The sequence below is a fragment of the Myzus persicae genome, unplaced genomic scaffold (assembly GCF_001856785.1).
Source record: "Myzus persicae strain clone G006 unplaced genomic scaffold, MPER_G0061.0, whole genome shotgun sequence".
In the NCBI taxonomy this organism is placed as follows: Eukaryota; Metazoa; Arthropoda; class Insecta; order Hemiptera; family Aphididae; genus Myzus; species Myzus persicae.
The window spans coordinates 1,420-19,832 of record NW_019102925.1 but is presented as its reverse complement, the minus strand read 5'-3'; the positions used below and the strand labels follow the sequence as shown (position 1 = coordinate 19,832).

Here is an 18,413-nt window from a genome sequence, read left to right as displayed (position 1 = left end):
GATGACGAACCCGTTGACGCGTGTTTTGACTTCTTTTTCAGCGATTGCGATATTCTGGTGTCTGTTTCACCGCTACGTCTTAATAATTCAGTCCACAAATCGTTAGGGTGCATTACACATTGATCCACAAACGACTAACGAATATCTATATAAAATATAACATTACTCAATATTTACAAATTACAATATTACGACGATATTCCTTAGTAAATTTATTTTTATTAAATTTATTCTATCGAGTAGTTCCTTGTTTGCTTGTTTTTTTTTCTTTATGGTACCTTGTTTCGCAACTCTCAGTAACAGTAAACGAATTCATAAAATGTAAATATTTGACTCAAATTATAATAATATCTTTGACACGAAAGTTTTCGTAATACCGCCTACTTTATCAATATAATACATTATTGTCAATTTAAATTTTGCAAATGTGTTAAAATATGTATATTTGACAACGCGGTTGTAAAAAAAATAATAAAAAGGTTGGAAAGGATAAAAAATATTTACTATATTGGTGTTCACGAGGACCTCATAATTTTAATTTTATATTTTAATGACTAAAAAAATATTTTCCCAATATAATAATGTAAATTGTTATTAATGTTCGCAGCAATAAATTACCGAAAAGCTATTAAATATAGATTTTATGTATCACGCAATACAAGAAGTTAATAATATGTTGTTGAAGAAAAATAACACAATACGATAGATATTCTATAGTCAGATTTAAAAAGGTTATAATGCATACAACGTATCAAAAAATACTCCCTCTTCCATAGTAAAATAATAGTATATAATCTCATAGGAGAGAAAATGTCTGAATAAAAAAAAAGTAATTATAATAATTACGATAATGGCGTAAAAGCTTTTGAGAACTCAACACTAAAATGTAAAGAAAAAATCAAAATTTGTTTTGTTTTTTGCTCTGTTGACTGTTATCATCAGAATTTTTTTTTAAAGTTCTTAAAACTAAAACCTATTTCCATGTGACATTACTTTTCATGTAATTATTATTTTTCAAGGATTTAAAAAATATGGACACTATAATACAATATACTATATACCTAATGTTATATTATATGACATCAATTTTAAACTCCTAAATCACTAATAATACAATACACTATCCATACTACCAATATACCAGCTATTATTAGTATTGACCCAAACACACCTATATAATTACGACGGGAAATAATAAATAATAAAATCAAACACGAATTAAATAATAATAACAACGTAAACATTTCGCGGAATTAGTACGATCGAAAAAATGTGAGCGGAAAAACCCTAGAGTCATCAAAATAATTATGCAGTCCAACAACCCCAATCGGACAAAGTGGCCACGACGCGCTACTCGTGATCCACGTCCGAAGGACACAACCCGACGTCGTCCCGTTCCATTTGTCTTCCTTTCTTCACATCCACTAGATTCACTCGCTTAATTCCCGTCATGTTTATTAAACTTTTGGTTGCCTTTAATACATCTGAATAAACTTTTGTTCATTTGTTGTTCTCTACTCTGCACTTGACCCAAAGACAATTTAATTAGGCGACGCTATCGCCGTGATTCGTCTCTTTGGGTATATGACGTTTATCAAAGTCTCTCACGTCTTTGGTTTTGTGCGCGGCCGGTTGGATTTAAATTTAAATTTTACTGACAGTTTTTTTTTTACTTCCACAGAATTTTGATTGCCGAAACCACTTCCGAGTCATCCAGTCGATCGGTGACGGCAGCCGGATATACATTTGCGGCACAAACGCACACAATCCAAAGGACTACGTGATCTACGTGAGTATACATACCAGCTGCTGTCTGTACTATAATTTATTACAGTTTTTCACACTCTAATTCGTTATTTCTATTTTTGTCATTTTTCACTCGCAGTCCAATCTGACACATCTTCCCAGACACGAGTACGTGCCCGGCGTAGGTCTGGGCACGGCCAAATGTCCGTACGACCCGCTGGACAACTCGACGGCCATCTGGTCGGAAAAGGGCAATCCGGGACAGTTGCCGGCTCTGTACAGTGGTACCAACGCCGAGTTTACCAAAGCGGACACAGTTATCTTCCGGACGGACCTGTACAACTTGACCTCGGGACGCAAGGAGTTTGCGTTCAAGAGGACGCTCAAATACGACTCCAACTGGCTCGACAGTGAGTGTTTTTATGATATTATATAATATCAACGCATTCCGGCTGCAATATTACTCGTGATAAATTACTTCATACTGTCAAATATTTCTAATATTATAATGTCACGAATATACAATGGTAACCGAATAATGTGTTCGCGGCCGAGACCTGCGCTGCCCAGCACGTTTATATAATATTATATTCGACTCTGACCGCGCCGCGTGGTATAATAATATTCGTACCGTCGTATAATATTGTATAACATTATAATAATAATATATCTACTGAGTTTACGTCGATCGCTTTTATACACCTACGCCCGTTATTATATATCGTGTTTATGCGCGTATAATATAGACATAATATATACGTCAATACGCGAGTTGGCCGACGCTATTACGGCGCGCGTTGGGGGCGGTTAGGTCTTTTTTTCTTATATATATTATGATATGTAAATGACTGCCACGCGTATATACTTACGGTGCCCTGCCGCCGTTGCGGTCGTGTACCGGCTTACGGTGGAGAGGAGGACGTACACTATTTCGAAACGCAAACACGTATACCGGCTAGGGATAAAACGCCCGCAGTGACTTTGCCGGGGATTCGGCAGGGCGCAGAAGTTTGAGTCGGCAATAGGTATAATATGATGGGACGAGAGAGGAACTCGTAAGACGGAGAAAAAGTCGAAAACGTCTCAAGAACCCCAACAACCGACCGACCACGTCTGGTATACTTATACGTATATGAGTAGTGTGTGTGTGTGTGTATGTGTGTGTGTGTGTGTGTGTGTCGTGTGTGTGAGTATTTGTGTGTGCTCGCGTGGTAATGCGGGCTCTCCCGGGTCTCCGCGGCCGTGTGTATAATCCGTCGCCGCGGATAACTGACAAGACGTGACAGCGCGCGGCGGGTGATAAATTGCTATCAGCGGCGGCTGACGACGACCACGACGACGAACGTCGCTTTTTACCCGTTTAGGGGTTGAGGGGGGACGGATAAGCGTGCGTGCCCGTCTCTCTCCGGGCACCGGTTGATTCTCCGGACCATAACAACGTCCGGCAGAATGTATAAAATATTTTAAACAGACTCCCCCCTGCAGCGAGGCGGTGTCCCTCGAGTAGTCAGGAGGAAATTGAAAAATGGTACTGTATAATTTCGAGCTAAAGACGTACAGAAAAAAAATACGGTTTTTGTTTGCTGGTTTTTTTCTCGATTTCCAATTGTCTCGCCCACGATTCACAAGCGGGAGGCGATTACAAGGGAGATCACGCTCGGTTTCCGAAACGATTCACCACATCTCACAGTTGGACGGACGACGAATATAAACTCGCGCCATATAGTTTTTATTGCACTGAAATGGTCGATTTAATCAATAACATTGTTTTATGTCCAAAAAACGACGTTAATAATATTTAAGTATTCTCAAATAATATTTTACGACCTGCAGTGGCAATAAAATAAATATTCTATATTATTATGCATTTAAAAAATCGTAATGGAATAAGTAGACACTGATCAAGTATATAAATAAATATATTATCTTGTAGAAATTAAAATTGATTTAAAAGTTATGAAATATTTATAAATATATATTTATTTGTTGGATAACTTTGAAATATAACTTGAACATTATTCGCCTTTAAAATGTTACCTTATGTATATAATATTATGGGGTTTTTATGTATAGTTATCTAGGTACCTTTTATTTTATTATATATACCACCACTGCGAAACAAAATATGGAGTTCATAAAAGTTTGAAAAAGGCACTATTGCTTAAAATCAAAGCAAAACCCATTGACCCAAATATTTTTTTTATTTTTTTGAATTTCCCAAAGTGAAATTGTTTTGCACTAACAACAGTCGTCTAACGGGTTATTTCATTCCCCCTCTTTCAGGGTTTTTAATTGGAGTTAAAAACCCAGTAAATTAGGGACACGTTTTTCGAATTATCCCATAAACGTGATAATGAAAGTCTTAATACCCTCCGGGCCAAAAGAGGATTTTCAAAACATAACAGTTATGGTTATCGTCCTATAATAATGATGACTGAACGGAAGTTTTAGGTGTACATCAACTTATTAAAAATGTATCAGACTTAAATTAAATGCTTATTGCTATCAGTTTACCTTGGCCAATACTTAATTCAAAAACCTCTTGGTAGATTATGAGTAGGTACTTATGACTTGTAAGTGCTCGAAGAGAAGAGGGAAAATCGAGGTGAGACGACGATTAAAGTTAATCTTCACATGAAAGCGGTTTCAACAAAGATAAAATTCGACTAAAAAATCAATCGAGACACGCAGTACCTCGGTCTTTTATTCGTGTAACAATATAATACTAAATAATCAATATACCTACAAATTATTAAACTAATTTTAAACTAAATTGTTTACTCTAGGTATGTACTGTAAAAATACAAATGAAATAAAACAGAATTATAGTGAAACGCGAAGTAAACACGCCAGTCGAAAAACATTTTAATAAAATAAAGTTGGCTATTATAATGTCGGTACGACTAATTCTGGGGTTTATCGATTCGTCTGTTTGGACAAATGGGAAACGAGTCCGTATTTAAAGGGCTAAACTTTAATCATGACTGAGAAGATTATCAATTTCCAAAGGGGTTCACAAGAATAATGATGAAAACTGTCAAAGAATGTTTACGACCGCTAAACATATTATATTTCAAAACATTCATTTGATAATGTTGGTTATTTAAAAACGTTTGACATACGCACAACACAAAGTTTCAATTTTAATTAATTCGACACATCGGTCGGGAAATAAAAAAAAACCAAAATAATATGTGCAAAGTCCAAAACCACAAAGTTTTCGCTTGAATGAGTTATTTCGTCGAAACGGAAAACAAACTATTTCAATTCAAAGATTATCATGGAAAACTGTTTTATTTATTGTTCCGTACCACTGACGAGTCTTCAATTCAAGAGGGGGGAAAAGTTACTATTACCAACTCGAGTATTTTTTCAGACCAAATGGACATATTTTGGCTTTCGGTATTCGTAAAACTTTTTAAACGAAAAGTCAAATTCCGACACAATCGATTACGCGCACAACCGTATATATTATTACGTACGTACGTCTACATGTGCCGCGCATACGTGTGTGGACCATAAAATCGACTTCAGTTTTTGTATCGTAAACAACGCGCACAGTTTTATTATTTCAATCCACTCGGAATCTTCTTCCCCGTATTCTCGTGCGTGTAATATGTTATATAGGTATGTGGGTTTAATTCCACCACCCCGTTGTTGCAGGGGTTCTCCTCGTGCTCAACACCCTCGTCCGCCGCATCCTTACGAAATTGTATTCGTTAATAACGCGCGAGCCGCGTTTCCGCGAACAAAGCGTTTATTACGTTATTTTCCGCTATTTATATATGTTACATGCGTTCGCGCGACGACATACGACATGTACCTACACCTTTATACCTACCTATACTACTTATACTATATAGATACCTACAAAAAATAATCACAAAAACGCAATCACTGTAAACGCCTGCACCGTCGCGAGTGTGTGCGTGTGCGGCGCTCGCATTTAAATATATTATAATTATTAATCAGTCGCATTTCAAGCTGTGCAGTAGCACGCTGTACGTTTAAATCCGTTTATACTCGCCCGCACGAGCGCGATAATCGTTTCGCCTTTAAAACCCAGCGCAAAACGCATAATAATATAATATGATAACGATCCAGTCGCCGCCGCCGGTTTCAAAGGACTTTCGATCGCTCTAAACGCCTCCCCGGCTTAGGGTACACCGGACTCGGTCGGCGCTGATGATTAAAACGGTATATCATCCGCCGCGCGGAAACGTGTACTCGCCTGGAGCGTTCTCCGATAATATACGTATGTGTAAAATAGTGTGTTGTGTGTGTGCCGCGGATAAAAATAATATATATATACAAATATTCAGACCAAAAGTATATACGTACGAGCGCAGTATATTTATTCTCCCCTCGTATGAGTGTGTCATACGCGAGCGGTAGACGACGCACGACGACTACGACTACGACTACGAATAATCATATTCGCCACCGCCGCCGGTGCCGCTGGTATAACTTTTGACGGACTCCACCGCCGACCGACCGCCCTCCATAAACATATATATATATATATATATTAGGTATGCGTATTATATCCTCCGTCGACTTAGTGCTGTATAATGTGATCCCATAACATAGCAGTCGGTCCTCCACTCTTATTCGGTGATTCATATTTTTTGACTTCCCGAAAGATAACGAACGCTCGCACCCTTTTACGAAAAAAAAAAAAAAAAAACTGTCACACGCTCGGCGGAGCGTAAACGAATTGACTGTATCAAAGGCCACTAGCTGCGTATGTACGCCACCGCCCCGCACAGCTGTCGCCCCGAAAATCGTCACTGTCTGCTTGCGTATATTATTATTATATATACGAGTATATGTGCACTGCACCTAAACAGACGTACGAGCTCTCTCTCCCGCGGGGTTTAACCCCTCGAAATGCCCGAGCGTTCTACTAATAACAACGACGACGACGAGTATAATTAAGTCGCGAAATAAGTTTGTACGCGTCTCGTGATGGATGCGTACACGCCGTGTGTAAATATAATATATACGAGTGTACGCGTATGTATAATATTGTGTGTGTGCACCGTACGACGCGGTGTGTCACACAAACTTTTAATAACCAAAAGTAAACGGATACGCGCGCACATACGACCTACGACCTATATTATCGATTTTACACTCGACTCGCGTGGATTTAAGTCATACTTCCCAGGTACATCGATATTGTGATTTTTATGAGAATATTATTCGGCACCACTTTTGCAGCGGACCATGATATTCAAATGTCTTATCCACTCGATCTCTCTCGTGCCTATAATATTCGAGCAGATTTTTAATAATATTGTATTATTAGCGTGCACAAAATATCACGAATTGCTAACAGCATATCGACTACAGCAGCAAATATAAACAATTTTTTTCCATTTCACAGAACCAGACTTTGTGGGCTCTTACGATATCGGCCAATACGTATTCTTCTTCTTCCGCGAGACCGCCGTCGAGTACATCAACTGCGGCAAGAGCATATTTTCCCGCGTTGCCAGGGTGTGCAAGAAGGACACGGGTGGCAAGAGCATACTTAGCCACAACTGGGCCACGTACCTGAAGGCCCGGCTTAACTGTTCCATACCCGGAGAATACCCGTTCTACTTCAACGAAATCCGTAAGTAGTATATTATACTTACTTCAGTAAGACTGAAATCGAAACTAACACTTTGTGTTGTGTACAGAGAGCATTTACAAGGTGCCGGACGACGATACACTTTTCTACGGCGTGTTCACCACGTCCACTACCGGTTTGATGGGCTCTGCCATATGTACTTTCCGGCTAGAGGACATAGATCACGCGTTCGCGGGCCGATTCAAGGAACAAGCCAGTTCCACGTCAGCCTGGCTCCCAGTACTGTCTACCAAGGTACCGGAGCCCAGACCCGGACAGTGTGTCAATGACACGGAGACTTTGCCAGGTAAATTATATGAAAACCGATCAGTTTAAAATGACTTGATCGGATGTGAATTCGATTTTACTTTTCGAAAAAATCAAAAAACCACATTGACTTAAAAATAAATAAATAAAATAAAGTTGTGGACGCTTTGTATGCGCTACAATGGTGATGTGTATTACAGTGGTATAATAATACATATCACAACTTGCCCTATACAAAATACATGTAGTAAACGTGACTATTCGCTAACACATATTTTGTACGCTTTGGTCGAGTCATATATAAATATTTCGCTCACTTAATATTATTATCGTTGTCGTGTTTAGATTCCGTATTGAATTTCATCCGCAGTCACCCTCTCATGGACGAGGCGGTGGCGCACAAAGACAACGAACCGGTGTTCTACATGCGTGACTTGTTCTTCACGCGTCTCGTAGTAGACGTTCTCGATTACGTCGTGTTCGGAAACCATCTACACTACACCGTCTATTACGCCGCTACCAGTAAGTTTAAATTACCTATCGTAATATTATTCAAATATTATGTATAAAATACGAGACACCTAATCCCGATGTGTTTTTTTTTTTTAATGTAAAATGTAAATAATTTTATCATAATGTATTTTTGTCTCAAGAGTTCCAATGTTAATGCTTACAGTACGTCGTTATTATTCATTTTTTAATTAACTCGTTCCGTTTAATTTACGTTTTTCACAGACGAAGGCCGCGTTTACAAAGTGGTGCAGTGGTACAACGACGAAGGTGTACCTGGATCTGCTCTTCTGGACATATTCGACATCATGCCCGGTCTGCCAATCACGGCGATGGAAATATCCAGAAAGGTTTGTTTTATCATTATCGCAGATATTTAAGTGACCTTCGTTATCTCGCACCCTCCTCCCCCACTTGGCATTGAATTATACGTTCATGTACAATACATGAGTACATTTTAATGGGGAGTATTTCTACCCCTCGGGGCGTTGGCGCGTAATACTTGATTGTGATTTTACTATATCCAATGCCCATATGGCGTTTGACACCGGAAACTATGTATACTATATATAATATAGTGTGTATAGTATACCTAGCTAGCCGTGGAGGGTGCGTTCTCGTCTATACGAAACGATATTTATAAGTGCATTCCGGATAACGAACGGTAGTTTAAATGTTGCATAAACAAGGTAAGCGTAGATAGATGTAATCAGAGACCATTAAAAGCCCGCCGAAATAGGCAATACCGCAAACACCGTCGACGGTTCATCAGCGACGAGCGACCGCGTAATTTAAATTTCAACCGTTCAGAGTGTATGACCTGACACATTTTAGAAAACACGAAAACGATGTAATTTCACGAAATACGTCCGCGCTTAAAAACCGTTTTACAGTTCATCAGAAACCGCCTCACAGCTAATAAGGAACCCTCACCGCCGCGTTTCTACTCTCGTTTTTAATGATGGTATCTGAACGATTAGTAATCCCCCGTTAACGAGCCTGCAAACAACAGTGGCAACGTGACTCATCGAGTGGCGGGCGTGAGGGAAAAATACTCACAGTGACTATTATATTCTCCCGGTAGTGTTCGACTATATATAGGTATCCCCTTAGTAAATTAACCTGTAAATGGCGTATATCTGCTTTATATAATAATATATACTATATACTATTATATTGTTAACCTGCAGTCGGTCGTGATTTGTTGTACGGCCGCGTCCGTGGTATGGGGTAGTAGCAGGGATGGCCGTCGAGGGAGAAGAAGAATGTATATTTCCTCGCCCTAACCGACTTCTGCAGGTCTCCTCGTTTTCCACGTCACCACGTTTCCGTCAACACTTTCGGTCCGACTGCGACCTTAAAATGATTGTTATTATTATGCATTCCGGCACTGTTGGCTGCAATGGCGGTGCCTCGGGCACACGGACTACGAAATCGAATTCCATCCCGTCTCAATAAATAGATTTATACATAATACACACACATTTATATATATATATAGTTATTTAAACACGGTAAATAGCTTTTGTGGTACACGTATGATTAATGCGAACGTTCCGGTACTCCCCGGACGCGGTGCGATTGATTAGAGAAGCGCTGTAGTATCGCCGCCGCTGCCGAGTTTTGGCACGCGTGAATGTATTCAAATCTCATAAAGCCCAATCAGCAGCAGCCACTAGCTACGACGATACCCAGCCGTATATTTGTTTAGGACTTGCCAAACGTTATTCGCACTCGACTGCGCCCGCGATAACATCGCGTCATTACAACACGTGTATACCGCGGTATACATAACCCACTCGTATTCCGTTAACCGCAGTGGCTCGTCAGGGGTGAATTTGAGACTGCAGCGCATCCTCGTACTATAGTTAAACAGGATGACAGAATAATAATAACAATCTATGAGAACATTTATTTACGAGTTTAAATAGTTTTTACGGAAAATCACTCAGCTATGTATACCTATCATACACCAGGTATATTATACCTGTACATAATAGTTGTGGGTGTCTCGAGTGTCACTCATCATTGAGTTAGCGCCCTAATGGATTCGTTGAACTTAAATGTAATGATAAACCATTGTATACGTTTAAAAACGATTCTGTGTGGAAGCGGTCTATACGATTATAATTTATTTACATTGTAGTTTAGTAGTTTAATTATACACTATACCATAATAGCCAATACGTTGAACTAATTCTTGCCGAAAACGAATCACATAATTTTATGTCATTACATAGCTTGATTTAATATTAATAGCTGTTACTTAGTAGGTAGTTCATTTATACAGAATAACCTATTACATACGTAGCGGAGGACGGTGTGAATAGGTTTATAGTACTTATAAATAGCTTAAAAGTTAAAATTTAACACTGAATATTTTCAAAATTGTATTGTGTGATTATTGACACAATAATAACAAATGATGAAAAGATTCAGGTTTCCTAAAAATTACATTTCTTGAATTACAACAAAATAACTAAAAACGTTTTCTTTCGTTTAATTACCCAATTTCGTAAAAAATTTAACCATAAAATGTATATAAAATAATTGTAACTATGTACCTATCTGGCTATGTGTATCTATAATAAAACTTTATCATGAGGACATTTTTACGTAAGTTGTTAAGACTTAACTATTAAAATTTGAAATGTTATGAATTATTTATTAGATCTTCAGATCTTGTAAAAAAAACTGAACCAATGTATTTTTGATATTTTAAAATTGCTAAGAAACTTTGTATTACATTTTCAAGCTTTTTGAACGAGCAAAACATTTTTGGTTGATATTTATAGAAAAAACAATGAAAATGATTCCATGTCCTAGAATAGGCTTATATATAAGTATATTTAATTTATTTCATAACAACAAATGATTTTGTGTCAATTTGTTTTTTTAATTGAACAGCGATTACTGTTTTATTTCTATTTCATATTTAGCAAGTCTTTCATTATTACCTATTTAATTATTTATTATTGTTTCATTATTTGTTCAAACTAAATTAATTGAGTAACATAATATTGTTTATAGTTTAGATAGCCTCCCCCGATTGTTTACTCACTGGTATACGATAATGATATAGTATAAGTTTCACCTTGCCGATATAGATTGTGTGTACACGACTCAAGTTTCTAATATTACTTAAATAATATATTTTATTTTGTTTTTCCAGCACAAAGCCCTGTACGTTGCTTCCGACGAGAGCGTCCGACAGATATACTTGTCAATGTGCACTCACCGGTACGACAGCTGCTTGCGGTGCGTCCACGACCCGTATTGCGGATGGGACAAACAGTCCAAGACCTGCAAACCCTACCAGCCAGGGTAAGTCAATACGTGGTAATACGATGATGATCAATACGACGATAACTGAACGACCGTTCGTTGTGTTTTTTTACAGGCTCCTGCAGGACGTGACCAACTCGTCGCGAAGCGTGTGCGAAAGCTCGGTGGTCAACAAGAGGCTGACCGTGACGTTCGGCCAGAGCGTGCACCTCAGCTGTTTCGTGAAAATGCCGCAAGTGCTAAAGGTATACCCGGTCACCTGGTACCACCACAGCAAGGAAAAGGGACGGTACATGGTCTCGTTCAGGTAAACTCAATAACAATAATATATTATTATGTGATGCGGGGCGGTCTCCACTACCGTATATTCATAATAATGATGATGATAGTAGTAGTAGTAGTAGGTAGGTACATCGTTTATTATTCAAACGACTGCAGCTGGGGGCGACGACGAAATTCTGCGAAGAAATTAAATCAGAAATTCGAAGCTCTCCGGGTAAAGGAGAATATTTTCCCAAGGAATCGCTGACGACTGCAATACACGGTATATGATATACCGAAATATACGCGGTCCCGGTACTCGAAGAAATTGAATTTACATTTATTATGTACCGGGTGGTGTACCGAGCTCTCGGCAATTGTTTCGCGTTCTGCTCGCGCAGCGAATATACGGGTAGGTGGGTATAACGATCGCGCTCCAATTACGCAGTGCGCTGCACCTATATATACCGCATATCGTTCCTCCATACCGCGGCTGCCACCACCGTCATCGTCGTCGTCGTCGTCGTCGTCGTCGTCGTCGTCGTCGTCGTCGTCGTCGTCGTTGTCGTCCACATTTATAATTCTTAATTTTCCACCCCGGCTCACGTACACGTCGAATTATACTACCCTTGTTACTAACGCGCGATCCGATAACCGAGTTGTCCCTCGCAACGCGACCGTCGTCTTACGTCCCGCCGTCGGTCATGTTGTTATTATTATACCATTAGTGGATTCGACGACCGGAATACCTACGTAGTTTTACCAGTGGCGAACGCGAGTCATCGAATAATAATATAATTTACGATAAATTCGGATCGAGTTGCGCTCGACCCGACGACATTGAGCAAAAGACTCTATTTTTATTATTATTATTTTTTTTTTCTTTTATCGGAATTCAATTGTACCGCAGTTCTCATGTAAGACTTGTTTTTAATTTTTTTACAGCCGAGTGGAAAAATATATTGCGACCGTCGAAGGTGGCATGGTGATCGTCGGAGCATCGGAAGAGGACGGCGGCCGATACGACTGTCAGCTGGCCGGCGCCCTGTTGTGCACGTTCAACTTGACGGTGGACGCGCATCGGTGTTCGCCACCGGCCCGGTCGTCTGACTACCATCGGGTGTACTCGGACTGGTGCCACGAGTTCCAGAAGTATAAGAGCGCGATGAAATCTTGGGAGAAAAAACAAGCTGTGAGTATAATAACGTAAATTATGAAATACATGTGTAGGGATGTACTCGTGGAAGGCGACTATAAAAAACAAAAACAAACTTAAATCGTAAGATCTCGAAGGTAGCTGAGAAATTTATCGATAGACAGACCTTTTACTTTCCGTTACCAAATAAATATAAATAAAGTGTAGATAACGTTTAACGGGACGGGACCGAACGGTGCGAAAGGTATAAGATTTTTGGGGAAGGGAGTCTTATTTTCGACAATCGCTATCCCGACGTATTATTGTAGCACGTCGGCGCCTTTTACCGTGCAAACGAATTCTTTTTTTCTTCCGTGTTTATCGAACGCCGTAATCTAATTATTCTCGACTCGTGTTTAGAGGGAATTGTTTAAATTATTCTGCTCGTCGTTTAATAACGTTTAAAGTTATAGCCGCTGTATAAACGATGTTTTTATTATACGAGACAGTAAATCAAATTTCAAAATGGTGGGAGAGGAAGAAGAGGGTTGATTTCGAGAACGAGCCAAAAAGATACCGCGTGCGCGACGACTGACGCCAAGAAACCGTTGTATCGGAATCCGCGGAAAACTTTTCGCCTCGCCGATTAGCGTTTCGGACATACTTATTTTGGGATAACAACTCGTCGAGTAATTGAAAAAGTTCTCGGGGAATTAAGACGCGTACGATATTTTAATGCAGTTCGGAGATGACGTCATCGTTAATTATTCGGTAAACTACCACGTTGACTTATATAATATAATATATATTATATAAACGTTTAATAGTATCGACTTTTCTCGTATCACGCGAGGACATCTGTCGTGCAGTGTCTCATATTAAAATGATACTTTATTATTATACACTGTGCCCGATTTAATTGCTCGATTAATTGCTCGATTAATCGATATCGCGATATACGAACACGTCATATAATATTTTATAGGCTCGTGTACACGATAATTCAAATACATGCTCGCAAACATATTCGTACACACGAATGAGGATTCATAAATGTGCTTTTTTTTTTATCGATCTCAAAACATAAGAACCCCACGTGTCTGGTCATTAGTTTTAGTTAGACACTATTTATAGGACTAATTCTGCAGTGTGTATATTATATTGATTATGATTTACTCGTGCCCTGCTGAACGTATACAATATACTCGTATTTAGGTAGTCATGTTCAGTCACATTTTACCCATATATTTTATACCTATAATATTCGATAGTACGATGTAACGTTATTATACCGTGTGTTTTTTTTTTATGCATATCACAGCAATGCAGTAGCTCAAGACAAAACGAGACCGCGATTGCCCAGGGTCTCCTGTCAAACGAATTAAACGCAAGCCCGGCCCTATAAGGAGGATACTATACACGAGAATATACGAGGTGCAAGCAACCGTCGCCACTACCACCACAGCCACCACAAACACCATCCCCATCCCATGTTCACGCTATAATATATATATATATATATATATGTATATTGTATTATAATATGCGTTAATGTTATGATAATATACCGTCATCGTCGTGTCAGTCGTTCCACCGCCGCGGAAAAATAAGTAAAAAAATGTAATAACAATATATAATATATATTGAATGAGGTAAAAGCGCCATCATAAATAGTCGTCGTCGTCGTCGTCGTCGTCATAGTCGTTAAGTATAATATAGTATAAGAGGATTTTTTTTTTTAATTTTAATGCAGATTCACGTATATAATATATAATATACACCTGTAGGTATATAGGTGTTTGTACCTAAAATACGTAATACATGGAATGTATGTACTCGTGTATACGTATATATATTGTATATAATGATATGTATAATGTATATTGTGTACTTTGTATATTAATAATTAGAATTTAATGTACAGACTGCCTATATAAGCTTTAAACTATAACCGCGACGAGCGACGGCCGATATTATACTATACCTTTTTTTTTAACGATATATACATATTTTATCTACAATCTTCTGTGATAATGTAGCTGTTAGGTTTTTTTTTAATAAATATATGGAAATAATATGTTATTATACTACCCAATTAGGCATAATATTTTATAATATGATAGAGTGAGCTTCATATTATTTTTTCCGTTTTATTTTTTTACAATTTTTTTTCAATTTTTTTGCGTGGCTCTTTATTATTATACATATAACAGTAAAGTTATGGTGCTTCGTTATAGCAATACACGGTCGTGACGTTATAAACATAACACTATTTTCATTATAGTGTGTAGGACCTATATCATGATTACATTTTTGTATTATTTTGTATTATTTTATTACTATTATTATTATTATTATTATTATTATTATTATTATGATTATTATTACGACTATTATTATTATTATGTATTTATTTTGACAATAAGACTCGGTTATCACTAAGTATATTATTATTACCTCCCCCCACACTCTTAGCGTAATACAATCAACTTTGTATTTTTTAGTTATATTAGTTTGTTAAAATTATCTCTGTTCGCTTAATTAAATAATGTACTTAAATTATATTTATTTGTATAAATTATTATTGTTTCCGATGCGATTAGAGCCTTAAGCGAGCTCAATATATTTTTTAAAATAAGGTTTAAAAAAAAAATTACAGTTAGCACAGTACATAATTCCAACAAAAATTGTATACCTACACTGCGTAGCGTCTAGACCTAGCCAACAGTAACGCTTAGGCACTATCCCGGCGCTAAATTTATTAAATAATTATATGAAAACAAAAAACAAAAAAAAAATACAAAAAAAATCACAAATAATTTTTAAAAAATAATTCATTTTAACTCGCTCCTTCCCATTTTTTCAATTAGCAATATTGAATAATATTTCATCATGTACAGAATTTTTGACTTGCATGATTTTTATCTATTTTAGTTTCATCGTAGGTACCACTACGTATTTTCTTCGAAATTCCATCCATTAAAAAAAAAGTATCTAACCGTAATACGCATAAAAGTACGTACATATTATATATACTTTTTACGAGTTATTACTTATAAGTATACATAATATATATGTATGTATACGATATTATATTAATTTCACGTTCATTTTTTAGAAGCTACGGATTTTTCTATACTGTAAATACAATTTGTTTAAATATACTTGTTAAAATATTTTATAACTTTAAGACAAGTCATTGTTGTACATTTATTTTATTTTTTTTTTTAGTTATATAAGATTATTGTATTTAACAGTAATATTATTTTAAATAACGTGTACGTAAGACTAAATAGAATTTTTTTTTTTGTAACCAAAAAAAATATGTTTAGTAAGAAGACAACAATAATATTTTTTTTCAAAAAAAAAAAGCTGTGTCAGTTATTTATTTTCCCCGGATCCGTCTTCCACGAAAAACATTTTTTGAACTATTTATGAAGTTCAAGTGAAAATTAGTTCCCGCGTTCCTAAATACCTAAACTGATATTATATAGGTACATTATCCTTACCATTATTATTCATTATCATTTATTACATTGTTGGTCATTTTAACGACCCATTACAATGATGATGTATCACACAATACTACGATATAAACCAATCAAAAATATCTTTCGCTCGTCACCTAAATCGCTTTTGTTTCTTTTTCTATTATTCTTGCCTTTTCACCGTCTCGAACAGTAAGATACCAGGACGTAGGTATTAGACTTGGTACACCACAGCATCGCGGTGGAACTGTCATCCGCCTGAGTGCATTGCTGGCCTGAAGAAACCAACGTCATGAACAATTCCACCTGCATGATGGAGTAGACAACACCAACAGTTGCCATGGTGTGGGCTGGAGAGAAGTGTCAGCCCGCGAATATATTATGAGGGCTTTAAAACCCATGAGATACCTAATGTATGTGTTCTGTGTGTCTGACCGTTGTCCACTTTAAACATGATTTTCCTTTCGCTTCTTTATTAAAAATGTATTATTATTAATGAACTCGTAATTCAAACTCTGTGACTATAATATGAGCACAGTCTGAGCCACCTCACCAGATTTTTCTTCATTATTATAAGTCACGATATACCTATAATGATTATTTTATTTATTACACGCGTAGGTTATGTGTAATATTGATGGTTACTATAAATTTTTTAGTATGCCAAAATGTTTCTACCTACTATAGCAGTACATATACGATACAATTATTATTATTGTATTCAATATACAATTGTTTTATATTTGTGGAGTTTTTACGTGAGTAATTAAATTTAAGACAGTTTTTTTTATTGTTATTGATCTCATTCCTCTTCACTTAAAAACACAAAATCCATATATTCATGACCAAATAGATATCTATTATTGGATGTGTTTTGAGACTGCTACTATATTTGGGTGCCATTTAACATTAATTGGCTTAAACCAACGTAACAGGGAGTTAAGGTTTACCAAAAAATAGTAAAATTCTATGATTTAAACTTTCACCTTCCAGTATAAATTTAATATTAAAATATGTATTAATGATGTGGAATTAATGAAATACGGATCTATCTAAAACTGTAAGATTGGTATAGTTGGGTGTTCTTCATGTTTTTTTAAATTCTTATTACCTATAGGCTATAGTCTATACAAATGTAGAACCTACTTATTATTAATTAAAATAAAATAAACGCCAAATAGTATTTTAAGTTTTTCAATTCGAAATTTAAAGTTTTCGTAAATAAAAAGAAAAAATCAATATAGGTCTTAACGAGTTTGGGCTATACCTACACAAGTAGGTGTTCTATTGTGTTCCCATATATTAATTTAAATATTTGAAAAGTGAACATTATTTAATACCATACCGGTTTTTATTAAATGGATCGATTTTTGGTTTGTATATAATAACCTTGTTTTATGTTAAATTTTATATTTTAATAAAAAAATTATTTAAAAACTAAACTTTTTATCACAATAAACCATACATAAAATACAAATTTCCATGAATAATAAATATTATAGAGTACCTGGTACCGCGGTAACCGAATTTCAGAGTTTTTATTGAAAATCTATTTGTGCTTCAATTTAAATTATTTTATTCACAACATACGAACTTGAATAAGATCATCATTAAATAGCATGTTGATATGGTAACGTTTATTATTGTCAGATAATTTTTCAATTTTAGTCAAATACTAATTTTTAATTATCTTTCAAGCGTAACGTTGTCATTATTACCTTTTTACATATTATGTATCCTTCCATAATATTGTATATTTGTATTATTGTGTAGGTACCTGATAAAAAAAATTATAACCCTAAAATCTTAATTCTCGATTTTTACGCTAATTCAGTTTTAAATTCAAATTATATTTGTATTAATAACTGCAGATCAGGCAGTATGTGCGTTAACGTAAACCAAGTATATGTTTGTGATAGTATGGCGTAATTCTTTTCTATTTATTTCCTTGCCGGCAGGTATTAAGTATTAACGTACCTAGAGTTACTTACATTTACATATATACTTATAGGTATATACTATATAGAGGTGTAAACACAAATCATTTACAATGGTGATAGTGTCAAATGAGTGTATGTAAAATTATAATATGTTATGCAACTGC

General features: G+C 36.4%; 1 protein-coding gene across 3 annotated transcripts in view; it reads left to right on the top strand.

Moving 5' to 3' along the window:
* The window catches only part of LOC111033413 (semaphorin-2A), a 373,923-nt gene extending 358,304 nt beyond the window's left edge, over positions 1 to 15,619 (top strand). For all 3 annotated transcript variants that reach the window (XM_022314127.1, XM_022314126.1, XM_022314125.1), the window contains 10 exons: positions 1,682 to 1,789; positions 1,886 to 2,156; positions 7,136 to 7,366; positions 7,434 to 7,670; positions 7,976 to 8,152; positions 8,366 to 8,490; positions 11,313 to 11,464; positions 11,541 to 11,732; positions 12,632 to 12,878; positions 14,143 to 15,619. In XM_022314127.1, coding sequence (XP_022169819.1) covers positions 1,682 to 1,789; positions 1,886 to 2,156; positions 7,136 to 7,366; positions 7,434 to 7,670; positions 7,976 to 8,152; positions 8,366 to 8,490; positions 11,313 to 11,464; positions 11,541 to 11,732; positions 12,632 to 12,878; positions 14,143 to 14,226 — 1,824 coding nt within the window. In that variant the 3' untranslated portion in view covers positions 14,227 to 15,619. The remainder of the gene's footprint in view (positions 1 to 1,681; positions 1,790 to 1,885; positions 2,157 to 7,135; positions 7,367 to 7,433; positions 7,671 to 7,975; positions 8,153 to 8,365; positions 8,491 to 11,312; positions 11,465 to 11,540; positions 11,733 to 12,631; positions 12,879 to 14,142) is intronic.
* The last annotated feature ends 2,794 nt before the right edge of the window (positions 15,620 to 18,413 follow it).